General features: G+C 34.9%; 1 protein-coding gene across 7 annotated transcripts in view; it reads right to left on the bottom strand.

Moving 5' to 3' along the window:
* Positions 1-20,620, bottom strand: part of LOC106874846 (neuronal membrane glycoprotein M6-a) — a 664,201-nt gene that overhangs the window by 371,760 nt on the left and 271,821 nt on the right. For 4 of the 7 annotated variants that reach the window (XM_089355036.1, XM_052969395.2, XM_089355037.1 and 1 more), the window contains exon 3: positions 7,989-8,075. The exons of the other annotated variants lie outside the window; for them this stretch is intronic. In XM_089355036.1, the coding sequence (XP_089211162.1) occupies positions 7,989-8,075 (87 nt within the window). The remainder of the gene's footprint in view (positions 1-7,988; positions 8,076-20,620) is intronic. 7 annotated transcript variants of the gene reach the window in all.

Here is a 20,620-nt window from a genome sequence, read left to right as displayed (position 1 = left end):
GTTTCGTTTCAGAACAATGTGTTAATATGTCAGTTACACGCAAGAACGACGCAACATCGCCTTACACGCAATTTACACACGATCGATACTGGCCAATATTTTTTCCTTTACTAAATTTAGTATAATGAGACTTTTGACACCCTACACTTGCAATGGTTTCTTATTATTATTCTGGTATTAATAACAATCAGGTTTCTATTAGCATTGTATCATCACAAGAGTTCTAAGAATCTTGAGATTTTTTTGTTCCAGCAAAAAATTATGTAATTATATTCGAAATTAAAGCATGTTTGTTTATCATGAATAGAAGTAAGTTCAGTTGTATCTCCCAGGTATTTTTCTCCGTAAAACAAACAGGGATCTGAGAGAAATCAGAATGAATTTTATTATTAGATATTATATTATTCATGAAGATTGTCGTCATATATTGTTTTATCTTACAAGAAATTACAAAGGATTGCGAGACAATATATAGTTATATAAGCATATATAGGTATATACTTATGATATGGAACTGGCGGACAATATATATATATATATATATATATATGATTGACCGTTGACTGAACACTATTCAATTTTTTTTCTCCGTGTTTTTCTCCTTGTCTCCGTATTCTTTCTGTTGAAGAGCGTAGCTCGAAACGTCAAAGACTTTCCGTATTCCCGAGCGTCATACTAATACATACTTTTGTTATTTACACCACCTGTCCTCGTCTGTTGTTATTATTTGTATATTCTCCCATATATATATATATATATATATATATATATATATATATATATGAGAGAGAGAATAGTTTGATGTGAATATTCACAAAGGTATTATCATTGTTAATATTATCTGCGTTATATATATCATATAGATAATAATAACAACAATAATATAGATGGTTACAGGTATTAAACAGCATCAAATAACTAAAAATTTAAAATCAGCACTAAGCAAAAGGATGCACTGGGCATCTAACCTCTTTAGAAATAGGAATCAAACAAAACATCATTGGTTAGACGCCCAGTGCGTTCCTTTTGCTTAGTGCTAATTATATATATATATATATATATATATATATATATATATATATACTCTTTTACTCTTTTACTTGTTTCAGTCTTTTGACTGTGGCCATGCTGGAGCACCGCCTTTAGTCGAGCAAATCGACCCCAGGACTTATTCTTTGGAAGCCTAGTACTTATTCTATCGGTCTCTTTTGCCGAACCGCTAAGTTACGGGGACATAAACACACCAGCATTGGTTGTCAAGCGATGTTGGGGGGACAAACACAGACATACAAACCCATACACACATACATATATATATACATATATACGACAGGCTTCTTTCAGTTTCCGTCTACCAAATCCACTCACAAGGCATTGGTCGGCCTGAGGCTATAGTAGAAGACACTTGCCCAAGATGCCACGCAGTGGGACTGAACCCGGGACCATGTGGTTGGTAAGCAAGCTACTTACCACACAGCCACTCCTATATATAAAAGCCAAAATGCGCTAAGGTAGGATTTAAACTAGGTAGCCATTTTCGTCCGTCGCTCTAACTATTCGGAAAAATTCAGCGTCTGAGGGTTAATATTAATAACTGTTTCTATCATAGGCATAAGGACTGGACTCTTACTGGAAGGAGTTGCTCGATACCATGGACCTCAGTTCTCGTGCTAGACTGGTACTTTATTTTAACGACTCGGAAAGGTCGAAAGGCAAAGTTGATCTCTAAAGGATTAGAACTCAGAATATAGAGTGGCATACCTAATAACTGCAAGGTATTTTGTCCAGTTTTCTAATAATATCGCTAATTCAGCGCATCTCGCTAAATATATATTAATTTCTAACATAGATACATGACTTGAAATTCAAGAGCGGAGAACAGCCAATGATATCAATCCCAGTAATTGATATTACTTCAGTTTATAAATCCTGGAAGATGGATAGCAAAATCCAGCTTTGAACTCAGAATGTAAAGAATCGTAATTAAATACGACATTCTATTGATTCTACCAATCTACCTTTCTTAGATAAATAATTATCAATAAAACTTTCTTACATAGACATAAGTCTATAAGTGTTTGTGGAAAGAAAACGGTCAATTATGTCAAACCCAGTACTTAACTGATACTTATTGTATCAAATCCGTGATAGATGACAAGCAAATTGGACTTCGGCGGTATTTGGACTCAGAACGCAAGAGGCCGAGATAAATACGCTCTACCAATTCTGTTAAATATTAGGAATATAATTATGCGACCTTATACCGGGTAACCGTGTTAGCAACGACACCAAAGCGCATGTGAACGATTTAACACAAATAAGTACTTATAAATGTTATACTGGTTAGCTAATATCATTTACTCTCAGTCGTCTTATACGAGGATCGTATTTCAGAAACTTAATCACTAGACATACCGGGCCAGAGAAGTCTAACACAAACTAGTAACACACTGCAATTCCCCTGTTTATTACTGAAGCAAACACTAGAATATAAATATGGAATAACTATAACCTGAATGGTTAGGGTTTTATGAAAAATTAAAATTACACATTTATAAGTATCACACACACACAATATTGGTTTCAAATTTTGGAACAAGGTCAGCAATTTCTGAGAAGGGAGTAAGTCGATTACATCAACCCTAGTGCTCAGCTGGTACTTTTTTTATCGATCACGAGAGGTTGGAAGGCAAAGTCAATCTCAGCGGACTTTGAACTCAGAATGTAAAGCCGGACGAAATACTGCAAAGCATTATATCCGGGGTGCTAACGATTCAGCCTTACATACACATAGAATATAACATATTTTATATTAACGTAATATTATCCACATTAATAGGTATTTGACCTCTGTAACAATGTCATAAAATGTTCTCCAGGTGGTTTCTGCGCTTCAGTGTTCCATTGCACTTGGATCATCCAATGCAGACGCTGCAAATAGCCACAATGGTGAAACGCACGTAGGAAACGAATAATTTCTCCGAATCTGCTCTGTATGTTATAACCAGTAATACGACTAGCGAATATTAGTAACCACACCACTATACTGGATAATGACGGTCTTCGTGAAGCTCTAAATTCACCAATAGCAGTCGCACATCTAACTGCACACCCAAGATATATTCTTTTCTATTCTAGGCACAAGGCCCGAAATTTTGGGGGAGGGGGATAGTCGAATAGATCGCCTCCAGTACGCAAATGGTTCTTAATTTATCGACCCCGAAAGGACGAAAGTCAAAGACGACCTCGGCGGAATTTGAACTCAGAACGTAAAGACAGACGAAGTACCGCTAAGCATTTCGCCCAGCGTGCTAACGTTTCTGCCAGTTCGCCGCCTTACACACAAGATATATTGAGCACACATCACAGACAGACAGACAGACAGACAGACACACACACACACACACACACACACACACACACACACACACACACACGATATCTTATAAATGTATGTGTGCGCATGCACATGCGTGTCTTTGTACACAAACTTTTCTTTTAATGTTAATTAAATATCTGAAAGAAAAGAGTTATTATTACTTATGAAACGTAAAAATGTGCCTAGGCTTGAAAATTAGTCATTAGAAGAAATGATGTTTATAAAACACATCAAAGATGAAAGTAAGCCGTAAAGACCTTCTTAAACGCTAATTAGATAAATTATCAACAGACTTAGTTTTAATTGTGAGAGCTAAGGAAATTGTTTATATGAGGTTGTAACTCATGACTCTCTGGAAGTTATTATCTTCTGGTTATTTAGTCCTCAATTCAGTTTTAAGACAAAAGACAAAGTCTGCTCTATGATCAAGTATATCTATGATCAACGACCTGCAAACTATGACTATTCAGACCTATAAGCAAAAGCGTTCCAGCCATGGCCATTTTATCTATATTTTAGGCATAATCTACTGTGGAATACATTATCGAATGTTTCATTTTCAAGATAGACAGGGTGTCATTAGAGTGAGTATTGGCTACCATTTCCAACATGTATGTTATTTCTACAATGTTCGAGTCATCTTGTAGATGGGAAGCGGAAGTCATTAATGAAAATATATAATTAACGAGTGTTTCGTCAGCTTCCTCAGGTTATCTCGTAGGCTTACACCTCGACTGATATTCTCATAAGGTTGTTGTGACCCCAAAAATTTATATCATCACCGCACCAGAATGAAGAAGATATTAATTTTTTTTTTGCCTCTGCACGGTAGCTCGACCTGCTAGAAACAACAACTAAATCTATCTCCTAAGATACACTTAAAAAGGAAGAAGTTCTTTGATTACAAAATATATAAGGAGATGTAAAAATACGAGATTGTCACGGATAGAACGCCCTTGATCATAGGTCAGAGATGACACGGAGGTTAGTAAACAACATAGTAATCATATAGAATCATTCTAAAGATGACGGTTCGAAATATTTGAATGTTCGAGATATTTAACCAGTTACCGAGGTGCCACCCACAGGTCTGCTTGAGCAGGGTGTGCAAAAGAATACACAGCAATAACAACATTTTCTCCTTTCAGGCTTTCGGGATCGATAAAATCAGAACACAGCACACAATCGATGACATAAATACCTGGTACGCAGTAATTAATAAAAGTCCCCAGTATAGTCGATCACATATGTACGTACACGGTATACAATCAGTATTATTGCATTCGATATACAGTCAATATTATATGTACCCGGTATATAGTCGATAACCTATGTACTAGGTGCAGTCAGAATATATGTACCCAGCTTGCAGTTAACATAAGTACTCGGTATACAGTTGATAACACTAGCACCCTGTGCCCAGTCAGCAACAAGTATTCGGTATGCAGTCAATAGTATTTGTAACATAAGTACCCGGTATACAGTTAATAGCATATAGTTAATAGTATAAGTACCCAGTTTTGCAGTCAATAGCACAATAACCCTGTTAACAGTCATTAACATGTGTAACCCAGAATGCTTAGGGCAATATATCTACCCAGTACATTGTATTATTGATGGTTATTACTGATGTCTTCATGATCATTGCTGAGATCTATAGGACAAAAATCATTCACCTTTTATTAGTTGTTTTACAAATCTGGCCATCAGAATATAGAGATAAAAGAAATTCCCCTCCAGTCGGAGTTGAATTCCGAAACAGAAGTCGCATGGCTCAGTGGTTAGAGTATCGGGCTCACAATCATGAGGTAGTGAGTTCGATTCCTGGACGGGCTGTATATTGTGTTCTTGAGCAAGACATTTTATTTCACGTTGCTCCTGTTCACTCAGCTGTAGAAATGAGCTGCAACGCCACTGGTGCCAAACCGTATCGGCCTTTGGAGAGGGGAGTGCTGGTATGCATGGGCGCTTGCTGGTCTTCCATAAACAACTTTGCTCGGCCGTGTGCCGCGGAGCGTAACTTTCTAGGTGCAATCACATGATCATTCATGACCAAAGAGGGTTATTTCCCTTTACCCTTTATAATTAAACGTTCAAGATAAATCAACACAGTCATTGATCATCATTCATTAATGCTAAAGATACCTTGCCGAGGCATTAGATAATATTATGAAAGGGGGTAATACTGTGAACGATTTAACTGAATTAAATTCTTGGCTGATTCTTATTTTGTCGACCCCAGAAGAAGGATGGATACAGATCTATAATCGCAGGATCTGAGTTCAAAGGGAGTGTGAAAAAATACCACCCGGTATTTTGGATTTTACTCAAGTGAGTCTGCCATCTGACGCCCTTGAATAATAATCTTTTTTTCTGCTATAAGTACAAAGCCTTAAATTTTGGCGTGGGGGGAAAGTCGATTACCGCGACTCAAGTGCTCGACTGGTGCTTATTTCATCGACCCTCGAAAGGATGAAAGGCAAAGTTGACCTAGGCGGAATTTGAACTCAGAACGCGAAGACGGACGAAATGCCGCTAAGCATTTCGCCCGGCGTGCTAACGATTCCACCATCTCGCCGCCTTAATAATAATAATAATAATAATAATTCATTTTTGACGACGACGATGATGAGGACGATGATGATAATGGCGATGATGTCAATGATGATGACGATGATGATGATGATGACGAAGATGAAGATAATGACGATAATGAAGACTGACTGACTCCAAATAAACCCTCTGTAGTTGTGTGCAAATAGCTGTATATTGCAGTTAGGTGCAGAAGACTTAGTGATGCATATAGCGCCAGTGCAACAGAATACAAATCCCAAGTGAGTGCGCGTTTAGTTGGAGACCCGAAATACCAGCGTGAATAAGTTCAGAAAAGAAATCTTAAGTAAAGAGTCTACTCTAACGAACTTTTCAGAAAGACCAGTCTATTTAGTTTTCGTGATATTCTTTGATAACAATATTTAACTGATTATTAAATAATTCCCAAATACTTTAATGCATTAGCTAAGTGTTTTTATGTAAATATCATTATCGATGGAGAAATGTATAAACAATATGGGTTCGTAATATTGTATACATGCACAAATTAAAAATACATTTTCTGTATAAATAGTGCGGTTTCTTGGAAAATATTTACGCCAAGGGCGTAGTTTTAGAATATGCTATGAGTATACTTATTTTTACACAACGTTTTCAACTTTGAATCTTCCATATCAGAGGTAGGGAACTTTTCTTTTATGTAAAAAAAAAAAAAAAGAAAGCCATATTAAATTAATTGTCATCTGGCAAAGACACATTGAAGTTAACTGCCACGTGACAACGATGCATTGAAGTTAACTGCCATCTGATAAGGTTTGATTTCAAAGTACTTTTTTATTCTGCTAAACTTATTGTTTATAAAATATAATAATTCATTAAAGGAACTAATAGCTAAAATATGTTACGTATCGTGTAAAAGGCAGCGTTTTAGAATAAAAACACATTTACTTATTATTACGTCGGATTTCTATTATTTAAACACACCGTAATTACTGTAAACAAGCAATTACAAGTGAGGATGAAGAAAAATCATAGATGCTTCTAAAATTAGCCATAAGGTGGAAAGATAGGCTCTACATTAAATTAAATCAACAAAAATATATTCCAGTATAATGATTTTCTCTCAAAGTTTTACCTCTTTCAGAAGATCACGTGCGGCCTTAAAGTCGCAAATTCTTCGCCTTCGTCCTATTCTACATACATGACTGATGTTCCGATATACTTTTTATTTGCATATCGTGAAAAACTTAGCTTTAGAACTGACCGTGCACTTCACCTCCTTATTAGCGAGTACGTCTGCATAGCTGGAGACAACTAAACATGAAGTCAGCGGTTCTTATTCTGTCAGACTGAAACTCACAAATGTTTCAACGCATTTAGCTGCAAATATGCAGTCAGGATAAATCATTGTTACTAAGTAAGCATGCAGTATAGTATTCGGCCTCTCCCAAGGATATAGTTTAGAGAGATTTTCGCAGGAATACACAATATGAAGACATGCTTTTCAGATAGAACCCATTACAGTTTCATAAAATAATATTTGTAGTATTGCACATTTTGAGGCCGGAATAAATCAAGCTAGTAGTTCATCCTGCCGGCATTGATATGTACTAAAGTGAACTCCGGCGGAAATCGAACGTAAAAGAACGCAATTAAATACTTCTGTTCTACTGATTCTACCACTCCATAGGCTTTTTTTTTTTTTTTTTTTTCAGTAGACAATAGCTTTAAATACTCTACTTCATTGAGGTTACTATTACACCATAGCTATTCCGTAATGATTTCACTATAATGAATATATATTACAAGTAGTATTTTATAAGAACTATGCGTTGAACGAGTTTATAAGTATACATAACGACTTTATGGGAAATATATATTTTACAGAGGCTTAAAATAATAGAAAAAAGGAAAAGCTGAAAGAAAATGACAAATCCTTCTGTAGTCGCTGAGGTTGCATGCAGCAAGAGATGCCGCAGCAACCACAGCAACAACAGTAATAAGAGCAGCCAACCCATGCAGGAATGCTAGCTAGGTGTTTTGTTGAGTAACCCACCACTGTCTGCATGCCCGCTTCCTCCGTCAGCCGTTAGCCGGGGTCGAACGTAGGTAGAAGTCAGCTGATACCCTGATGACGACTTGCCTGTTAGTGAAAAAACACATTTGATATAGATTTGGTTTTATTTAAAAATAATTCAAATATATAAACTAAAATTTATATAGAACTTTATAACACACACACACACACACACACACACACACACACACACACACACACACACACACACACACACACACACACACACACACATATGCACCTCCTCTATTTCTCTTCATAATGTTGCTTCAAAAACAGCAAATGTAATATCGTGAGGTGTGCGTGAATAGATTATTTACAAGACTAGATTGATTACAAACAAAGGTCAGGAAATATTTTGTTCTATTCTAATAACATGTAACAATACATTTTTATGATAGACCCGTTCGCCAAGTTGTTCTAAGTGTTCACATTGATTAGAAATGAACGCAGAAACATGAAATGCATCTATAACACGTGGTTACACATTGATGCTAGAATAAGTTCCTTCACGAATCCAGTTCAATGCAATGAGTCAGGCTTGGTTGAATTTGCTTTATTAAGTAGATCTCTGACTACTAAACTGATCTGGATTTACGGAGATGAGTATTCTAGCATCAACGACCAAGCACGAATTAGATATTCATGTTCCCGCATTTAGTTTGGCCCTTGTGAATACTTAAGAACTCATCTACCTTATATGTGCTCAGTGGATCAATAAATAATATATTAGCAAATAAAAGAATAAAAGTGAAGTTTATTGCCTTATAAAGTTACAATTAGGGATTCTTTATTCACGCATTTTCAGTTCTTTATATATTATATTATATTATATTATATCATATCATATTATAAAGGATATTATTATATTATATAATTACATCATTATATATTATATTTTATTATATTATATCATATTATTATTTCAGGCTCGCTCTGTGTAATTCAAAACTTCGATCATCTTAAGGGACAAAGAAAATGATAACCTGGAAGTGCCTGTTGAGCAATTCTGTATCAACTCTCAAGACTCCGGTATGCTTCAGTGAAACGCGATAAGGCTATCTACATATAACTCGTGAAACAAATAAAGTAGAACAGAAAAGGATGAGATAACGTGTAATTAACCTACATCACGTTAGTGTGAAATACAATAAAATGTGAGATGTTCCCAAATAACTATTTGTGTTTTAAGGTCTGATATTTGTTCTGATTTTACGATGTCAAGTAAATGAAACATAATCTCATAGACAGGAAACCAATCAATCGTAGATAACGTGTTTAGTTTGTTACTGTTGCTTTTCTTATTCAGCTACAGATTAAACTTTAATGAGACCTACAAGCAAGGTTGCTCTAGCCGGGATTATCAGGTCATATATCTTGGACTACATTGTTCAAAGTGTCTTTTCCTATTTTAAGACAGTAAGTTGTGTATTAAGGAAGAATTACTACTTCTAGCAAGCTGGGCAAACGTAGAGCCTATTTCATTATTTCACAACATGCTATTTAATTTAGAAGCTGTTAGCGGTAACGAAATGAATTGAGGAATATGGAGATATATATCGAGTCACTTGCAATGAAATCGATATCCTGTAATAGCAATACCATTGCTATTACCATTCAGGTGTTTTTCTCCTGAGCTAATGAAATGGCTCCTGGCTCAAATTCTTACCTTCACGCAGCTTGATCTTGGATTGTGCTCAACAAAAATTACCATCAATTTTAGACATTACATGATGAACAAATCTCCAGCAGTACCTCGCTGATCCAAGAAGTTGATAATCTACTTCTATAAAACAGTGGAAATAGTATGTTTAAATACTTCCACAGACAAACATAGAAAAGCTTGAAGAAAAGAAGGACTGTAGCACAGCAAAATCTCTTTAAGCTGCTAATACTGCTATCGCCTTTGCCTATTGTTTATGCCCAGATCCGTACTGAATGAGCGAAACAAAGATCAAAAGGTGCTATAAATGTAACCATTCGGATTTTTTATGCATTTCTACCAATATTCTAAAATGTGTCTTTTTTGAAGATGGCAAGCTTGTACAAGAGGAAATTTGACAAGAGGAAATTTGACAAGAGGAAATTTCTCGCAAGACAGGTGCTTGCTTAGAGACTTCCTTAATTAATTCGGTGAGTAGTTACGATGTAACAACTACACGCTGTTAAACCTATAAGCTGATACACGGAGCTGATTTTTCAACAGAACTTGCAACTTACTGTTCAGTAGAGCGATTGCCTACAAACGTGTGTTCTTGAAGATGATCGAAGAATATAACGATTTGAATACGATATATTAATCTAAATAAAAACATGAAGGCTAAAGTAAAAAGCCTAACCAAAGGTAATTTACTATACTGTTGCAAGCTATTACAAGTGCGGTAAAAATTATATACTGATTTGCAATATTGTGTTATACTTAAATACATAGACACACATTGGCATGTATATATATGCGTGTGTATATACATGTATACATACATATAATTGTATACACGTATATATATATATATATATATAGATACATGCATATATACGTACATAAATTACATATATATATAATACATACAAAGATACATGCATATATACGTACATAAATTATACACACACACACACATATATATATATATGTATATATATATATATATATATATATATATATATATACATACATACATACATACATACATACATACATACATACATGCATGTATGTATGTATGTATGGTCTTCCTCGGTCACGAGTGGACGGCCATCATCATATATATATATATATATTGCACATATTCATGTAGCTGTGTATAATAAAATAGTTAAATCAACTGCGAAAGTTCTTACTAATTATTTTATAAGGGGCAAATTTAAAACCCATTGTTAATTTCCTAAATGATAATAATAATAATAATAATAATAATAATAATAATAATAATAATAATGATAATACTCTATAACTATTTTAAATTAGAAATTTTCTAGATGTTGATTGTAAAATTACATAAGTTACAATATATGTGTGCAAGAAAAAGAAGGAATATTACATGTAGAATTAAAATTACGAATAAGTGTGAATGTGTGTGTGTGTGTGTGTGTGTGTGTGTGTGTAATTCTATTGTTTTGATTTTTGCTTTGTTATTGATATATTATTCCTACTTGGTTGACAGCCTCAGTTTCGGAGCAGGATGATATAGAAATGATGAATGGAGCTAAAAATCATAACTTAAAAATGATAGATGTAATTTTTTTCATTTGATTAATGGGCAGACGAATAACCTTCCGGTTTAAATTTCGATTTCTTTTTTAAATAAAGAATAATCAAATAAATAAATTAAAAAAAAAAAAACAGGTCCAGCACTGTTTCCGAAAATTTTAAGACAAATCATTTTTCATTCAGAAAATGGTGATTCTTACATTGGAATGCTAACAGTTTCAGGAACCTTCGAGCTGCCTCAAGAAATGACTTGTGTCTCGTTAAGTGGCCCGGGAGTTAAATATATACCTGGATAGAAATCTAAGTATAATGTCTTTTGCTAAGGAAAAGACGTAGGAGGATTGAAAGGCATCAAACTAAATGTAGTTTCCAGGGATACAAAGACGTACCCCTAAAAGATTTATGATACATTGTCTTTATGATGATAATTTTGTCTTTTTTCTTTTACTATTTCGTAGCCTACATATATAAGGAGTCAAGTTTTATAGGAAACAGATATTTTTTTATCACAATTTGTACAACTTGACTTGTGTATCATGTGTATGAGGACGGAAGGCCGTTATCATATGACTGCTCTAGCATGGTTGTGTTATCATGGTTGTTATAAGCAATTGTAAATTAGTCAAATTAAAATTCTATGGAAAATTAATTCCTTCCTTTAATTTTAAGACTAAGGCACAATCAGGATAAAACACACTGACACTATAGAAAAGCTTTCATGAATATATTCCTTGATCTTGATTCTTCCTGGCAGCTATAAGCAGAAAAGATGTGATTAACCACTATAATAGTGACAGTTGTGAATAAAAAGGTGAAAAATGAAATTAAAACATTTATGAGTTTGCCATTTTGAGCTAACAAATAAAATGGTTTAAGCCCTCATAGGGAAAATGAGAGAAGAGAGCGAATTGCAAGAATGCAGTTCAAGTAAAAAGATTCAATAAAGTGTTTAGTTTGAGCTGGGAGGTGAGACGGATAACGAAGATAGATTCACATAAGTCAAAAAGGTAAGCAACTTGCATTGCTCGAAATTCTCAATGGCAAGAAACAGATACATGATGTAGGAGAGTAAATTTCTGATAGATCTAACTTTACAGAACCCGTACTCATGATCGCTGAGAAAGGATTTAAGTTGAAGATGATAAAGAAGTAATTATTTACGACTGTATTCATTATTTTTAAAGTATTGGCAATGACCAAGAGAAGTTATATGCACAGAGAGTAATGATTCAAGATAGAGGTGGGGTTAGACACATAGAGAAGTCGACGGACAATTCTTGAGACCTTGAAACAGATTTTTGTAACTGATATGCGGATGTCAAAAAAATAAGGGACGCGGAGAATGGATTCTATACAGGTGCAGATACCACCTTTAAGTAAGTAGCTAGTATGTAATAAACATGGATTAAGCTAGAGGGTGAAAGATTTGCATATCAGAGAAAAATAGCAGGTGTGACTTTTATGTTATGGAGTAACAGATAGGATCAAAGTCTGACTAATGTTCATGGAAATTGACAGAGGGGAAAGAATTGACCAGTGGAGTGATTTCCAAATTAGTAGATAGACTGTCAGTTGTAATTGACAGAGTATGCTTGTTGGGGAGGAGGGAGAAAAATACAGGATGACTGACCTACAAATTCATTCACGTAGGCAGACCAATTGGAGCTCAATGGCGTTTCAGGGGTGGGAACTTTTGAAATTCTGTGTCTGTTGTGGAATGGAGAAATGCAGTGTACAGAGTGCATTATATAAGTACAGCACTTCGAAACGTTACCCACGTGTTTGGTCTTCTGCATTATCGGGTACATGTCTTCCTTTGATTTCTATAAGAACCAGTAATATAATGAAAGTGGAGTCTAAGAGTGGAGCTATACTAGAATCTTTGCCATACCTTCAGTTGAGTATTTGCAGCAGAGAGAATATAATTCATCTAAAGATAACAGAGTACTAAGAGATATTGTTAAGTAGATACCCTACTAGTCATAAAAAGTTGTCATACTCTACTTTCGACAGGCAATTTTCAATTCAAAGCGAGTAAATTTCTAAAGGGTTCCGTTAACAAAGTTTTTAAAATATGCATTCCTTCTGAAATTATCCTATAATGCTGTTATCGATGACCCAGTGATTTCTTTTGTAATTTATGCGAGATTCTAGAGTTTCTACAGAATTGGACATAAAGGGAAAATGATTAGCATAAGAAACGACTAGACCAAAGGGCAACAACACATTGGCTGTAACAATACCATCAACAACAACTCTAACCGAAGTGACATATCAAAAGCCAATACATTACTACCGTCTCCACAAGTACCAAAACCACCACGATCATCACCAGCACCATTAAAATACAGCAACAACAAAAGTAACCACCTAAGGAAGAAAACAGCTACAAAAACATTGACATTTTTTAATGGCTTGATCTAAAGAAAAAGGTTGTTCCATGAGCCATCGCAGTCACATCCTTCAAAGCAAATGCGGTTGATGTTGTTCTTAAACAAGTAACTGCATGTTGACGGCTGCAGATAAAACATGGACAAGAAGGGAGTTTCAGAAGGGTGATATCTGTGGATGAAGGACTGGACAAAAGGAATTCATGCAGACTTTGGTTAAGACAAAGTATGAGTGGCAAGGAAAGATAGAAGAGTGAGTGAATATGCAGTAGTAACACTTGGAATAATAAATACATTTAAATACGCAGGCAATTATAAACATCTACAACAGCAATTATAACTGAAACGGTATCCACAAAATTAATAGTGATGTAGACCTCAACATCATTCTTTACAACGACACCATTAAAACAGGTTTAAATATAAAGCGCGAGAATAGGTGTAAAGCATAAACAGCGACAATAGCAAGAACGATTGCAACATAAGCCACAACACCTATAACAGAAATCCCAACAATATTGGTAACAACAGCAATAATCATTACCAGAATAATACAAAGACTTATATATATTACAGCGGCAATATAAACCACAATAACAACGACGACAATTACAATACCATTAACAACGCTAAGCAATAGAACAACAATCCAAAAGACTAGTACCTATAATAGCAAAACAAAACAATAATATAAATTATAACAACCAGCTTACACAATAAGCATTATCAACAGAAGAGGGTGTCTAAAGGTGACTTGAGATGCTAGAAATAACAACCAAATCTCCACCAAATCTCATTAACTATCTTCAAAGAGAATAAAAAAAGACATCGCATGCACATAGAAAAAAATCGTTATGGTCATAACAGGAATGCCTTTTGGCCATGAGTTCGCACAATCATAATTGTCCTGTGGTTAAACAACAAGAACAATAGTAAAAACTATAACTATTGCAAAAACATTGCAAATGGTTTACAACCGCATTAAGAACAACAAAAAAAGCCACAACAGAAAAAAGAATAACAAGAACAAGAGTAGTAAAATTATTGGTTTCTAATTTCAGCAATTTCGGGGACAAAGTAAGTGGATTACATCGACACCGGTGTTTGAGCGGCGCTTATTTTATCGACCCCCAAAAGATAAAAAGCAAAGTTGGCCACGGCGAAATTTGAACTCAGAGCATAGAGGCAGACGAAATGTTACTCAGCATTTTGTCCAGCATGCTAACGATTCTGCCAGCTCGCTGCCTTACAGTAGTAAAAGTATTAACAAAATGCAAGGAACCACCAAACTGGTAGCAGATAACTTCAAACGAGGAACAGATAAAGATTAATGAAAATGTAACACCAATATTTCTGGTCTGAACAATTGATCAAACCCAGCCTGTGGCAGGTATTGATTGTAAGCTGACTAGGAGAATCGTTAAACCATCGTTCAAAATTCTTATTTCAAATTGCTGTGATGACTTGAACTCCGAGTTCAAATCTGGTCGAATCCGGCTTCTCATTTTATTCTTCAGTATATATATATATATATATATATATATATATATATATATATATATATATATATATATACGGAGGGTGCGTGTGTATGTGTTTATATTTCAATGCACACAATCGCGCGCGCGCACATACATACACACACACACACACACGCGCGGGCATTATGAATTTTGTGTATAATAAGTATAAGATATATTTCCTTCTCTGGAAATTCTAGCAAATCCTCAAGCCAAATTGACTCATCTTCTGTCCACGGAGAAATAAAATATGAAGTGTAAACAACTGTTTACATTTCACAGGGATTCTATTTTCCATGTTGTTTATTATTAAAAAAAAACTGTACCTGACATTTCAAACTCGCTTCCAATCATCACGTAGTACTCAGTATATATATATATATATATATATATATATATATATATAAACATAATTAAGGGATCAGCAGGCATTTGCTTCTCCATATACCGAAGTTCAGAAATAGCAGCTAAAAAAGCTGAGACTCCAACAGATAGCATTACTTGATAAACCTTTACCCTTTTAATTTATATATATATATATGTGTGTGTGTGTGTGTGTGTGTGTGTGTGTGTGTGTGTGTGTGTGTGTGTGTGTGTGTATGTATGTATGTATGTGTATATGTATGTATATATATATATATATACATATATATATATATAATTATATCCATACATATAATGTGTGGGCGTATATGTATTCAAGTATGTGTACGAGAGGACTTGTTATCAAAGGAGGGAGGCTACAGTTGCTGGTCTCATTGTTATTGCCAAGGCAACGGAACCAGAAAAGAAAGAAAGAAAGAAAGAAAGAAAGAAAGAAAAGAAGAGGAAAACTAGCTTGTGTATTATTTGCTGAAATGATACACATAACTAAACAGATGTCTTTCATAGTTATAAAAAGTAGAAACTATGGAAACTGCTGTAGATATCTTACACTACTACTTGTCTATCTCTCTATCTCTCTTTCCCTAATGCCTCTCCAGCACATTCTCTCTCGCTCTTAATCTGTTGCACGTATATATATATATATATATATATATATATATATATATATATATATATATATATATATATATATATATATATGCATTTTCCAAGAGTTCGCTCATCCATTAGCTAGCAGCACTATTCATGATAACTCATAGATCTCAGAATATGCAGTGGAAACGGTGCCAAAAACAAGGGTCACTCAACCCTGAAGTGTGATCCTCATCACCACGTCGTGGCCATAGTAGCGGGGATTGAAATAGTTATTTAAGACGTACAAAAGGAACAGACACACACACACACGCACACACACACACACACACACACACGCACGCACGCACAACTCTCTGTGTAATTTGCCTGTCTATTAGCTAGAGCACCGTGGCAACATGTGTAAATATAGTTAAAAGGTTATGCTTGATAAACAAAAATTACAACCAGTCGCTGCATTTTATATGCAGAGAAGTTAAATGTAATTTTGCATGTCAGTATTAATGTGTTGTATATCAATGTGTGTATGTGAATGTGTGTGTGTGTGTGTGAGTGAGAGAGAGAGAGAGAGAGAGAGAGAGAAGATTGTTTTTAAATACTTAAGATTTTTAATTATATAAAAAACACTTTTTAAAAAAGCAGATTAACGCAGACATGATTAAAGACTTTAATTTTTTATATAATTAATAACCTTAATTTATATAATTAATAACCTTAATTTTTAATAACTTTAATTTGTATAATTGATAACCTTAAAATTAATTTTTCTCATATTTTCAATAATTTCTTTATCAAATATTATTCTTTGTGATATATATTATATATACTAGTTTGAGACACTGTTACACATCCCTCAAATCTTAAACTTTTGAAAATCATAGAAATGTGAAACCGGTTTAGTGTATTACTATATTATTATTAATATAATTATATCTCCTAATACACTCAGTGCATTTTTAATAATCTATACTTGCTATATACATAGAATCTTTAAAGAATCTCTAAAGTAAAGGACAAAAGGCTTTACTTTAACTCTTCCAGCTCTTTTACATTCTGAGTTCTCTTGAGTTCCAAGCTATATCAATCATTTGTCAACATCTATGGTGTAGAAAAGGGTAAACTTGCTGTATACATCAGTAGTATGAGGAAAGGAAAGCTTGTTAGTTTTCCATTGAATGATTTGATCTGGAACTGCGCCCAGGAGAACTTTTCAAGCGCAGATACATTCACAATAGTGATCGACAGAAGTCTTATTCTCTCTCTCTCTCTCTCTCATGCACCCCACACACACACGCTTGTATGTGTGTATGCGTTTGAGTAGCTTAATCTGAGTGAGCTATGAGAAGGCGTTCGTTGGAAAAAAGAAAATGAAACAAAACTATCGTCCAAATTTGAGGCGAACTCAAATGACGTTGGTTGGAAACATTGACAAAAGTTAGTGTCTTCCACAGATCCTTTGATATCTAGAGATCGCTGGTCCCTAACTGAGAAAAAGCATGGCACGGGATTAAGTTTTAAGAGTAAGTGATCACTTCACTTGCTGGATATAACAGTCATTACCGATATCTTCCATACCACAGCTTAGCCTATCCATATAACGAAACGTGCGTTACATAGGGATATCTCTATACATTTTAAACATAGCATTTGGAACATTCTTTTCTGTGTATTGATGAAGAATCGAAAACCGAAGCGTCGAACCTTCCAGTTAGACACACACACACACACACACACACACACACACACACACACACACATATATATATATATATATATATATATATATATATATATATATATATATATATATATATATATTATGCAATGTGTCGTCTAAAAATAAGACAGTGCTGAATAAATTTGAAGAGACGGAATAAAAACACGGATTATATAATTCGAGTGGCGTTGTCTAATTCCAGGTCAATTTTCATTGTGCAAGAATGTGAGCTAACATATTCCAGTCAAAACTATCCCGTTTCCTCCATACATAGGCAATCTAGACCCACATATTCCAACATGCTTTTTTGTTAAGAAGGTAAGGCAAAGTTTGCAGGAGAATTGGTTGTCATTTCTAGCAGATCCAGCGATCAGTTTAATGATTCCTCTTATTTGTACTTACAGCGGCATTCACTCGGGATGGGTTAAGCCGATTCCAATCAGCGAGTTCATCACGTCCCTCACGAATGCTGATCACGTCCTAACAGGCAAAGAAGTGCTTTTGCATGCGGCCCAAACATCAAACACCCAAATTTGACAAATGCCCCTCAGAGAGAGAGAGCAAGCGCATCGGATAGCGCCGATGCCACAGCCCTAGTCGTCATTCGTTATTGAGGTGTAGAGTTCATGTTCGGACTTGGAGTGCTACATTATTCCTAATTTCTGAAATTTTCCTGATATAAAATAAGTAGAATTAAAAAGTCCCACTGAAATACATTATGAAACGATTGCAATAATCGGTAAATCTAAGCTATTAGTCCTGGAGCCTTACTTACTTATCTACCGAATAACAACAGGAAGTAAAATACGTTCCTACTTCCGCTGCTTATCTAAAGATTTTATTAATTTTTTTTTAATCCCAGTTATGTAGTACTTTAACAGTTGTTGCATCACCACACTAAACCCTTTATTCCTGATTACATTAAATATTCTATATTACATCCCACTCCCTCTAAACACGCAGAAGCTTATACATCGTTGCTTCACTTTATAGAAATAGCTACCTAGTATAACCCATATCTCACCCTACTAACTTGACAAGTGAAGGTTCAATTTTATAATGTAGTCCTACGCAGAGCAACAACACTCCGCTCTGAAAAGGTGGTAAGGTCAACTGGATCAGAGCTGGAATTGTTCAAAACATCGACGATAACAACAGCATAATGTACCACCCTATATTCTACGATGTATCAGCATATTCCACGATACAGTAATTCACGGTACGTCATCACACAATGACATACGTGTAGATACGACGTCATAGCCCATGTCAACAGGCTATAAATATCCATATATTATCAAACCATTTCATATCGTACAAGTCACCTCAGCTCATCTCTGGATAGGCTGTAATATCTCATCAAATACACACACACACACACACACACACACACACACACACACACACACACACACGCGCGCGCGCGCGCGCGCGCTCGTAAGTGCACGCAAACACACGCACACACACAGACACACAAACACAAACACCTGAATGAGGAACGTGAGCATGGCCCTAATCCAATGACTGGAATTAATTAGAAAAGCAAATCACGCATTACTTGCATAAATACATACATACATACATACATACATACGTGTATGTATATGTGTGTGTGTGTGTGTGTTTATACACACGCACACATGTAAATAAGTATATAAATGTACAGGTGTGCGTATATATATATATATATATATATATATATATATATATATATAGGTGCGCATATACATGCATATATCTATGTATATGTACAGAAGTCTATATAGATGTATACATATATATACATACATACAGACAGACTTCTATGAATACACATAATATATGCATATATATATATATATATATTTATATATATTTATATATATATATATATATATATATATATATATATATATATATATATATATATATATACACACAACTTTAAGCATGCATAAATTCATACAAGAATAGTGTGCTACGTTTACCAAGAAACAACCACCATCGCCACTATGAATTGGCACTTAGCTGCCTTTAGCAAAATCTACTTTGTTAGAATCATTTAAACCAAGCCTCCCTTACTATTTTTTCTGCGCTTTCTTCTGATTTAGAAACCCCAGGAAAAAGCCGCGATTTCTGCCATGCTTCATTCATGTGACCATGCCATTAAAGTAAACAAACTTGGAATAATATTTTTGCTTCTTTTGATAATAATAATAATAATAATAATAATAATAATAATAATAATAATAATAATAATAATAATAATACTTCTTTGTATTATAGGTACACGGTCTGAAATTTTTGGGGAAGGGAGTTCGTCGATGACATCGACTCCAGTACTCGATTGATATATATATATATATATATATATATATATATATATATATATATATTATCGACCCCGAAAGGATGAAAGGTAAAGTCGACCTCGGTGGAATTTGAACTCAGAAGGTAATACCGCTATATATTTTGCCCAGCGTGCTAACGATTCTGCCAGCTCACCACCTTAACAACAACAACAACAACAACGATAAAACTGAAGAAAACATCGGAGAAAAATGATACAATCTGGGGACAGAAATATCAGTTGTCACATTTAGTTACGTGTCACGACTGCTGCTGTATCACAAGCGCCACCGCCGTCACCCACGTCACCACTGTCGCCGCCGCAACCATCACTCACAGAACCGACACAACCATTATCAACAACGTCGACACACTACTACCCCCACCCCCACATGCACTATAACTGCATAACAATAACAATGACATATACATCTAATGCAAAAGCAATAACAGTAGTGGCAGCGGCAGCA

This window comes from Octopus bimaculoides, chromosome 7 (genome assembly GCF_046866305.1).
Source record: "Octopus bimaculoides isolate indiv1 chromosome 7, ASM4686630v1, whole genome shotgun sequence".
Classification (NCBI taxonomy): Eukaryota; Metazoa; Mollusca; class Cephalopoda; order Octopoda; family Octopodidae; genus Octopus; species Octopus bimaculoides.
Note: the sequence above shows the minus strand (reverse complement) of the source record. Positions and strands in the feature narration are given on the sequence as shown.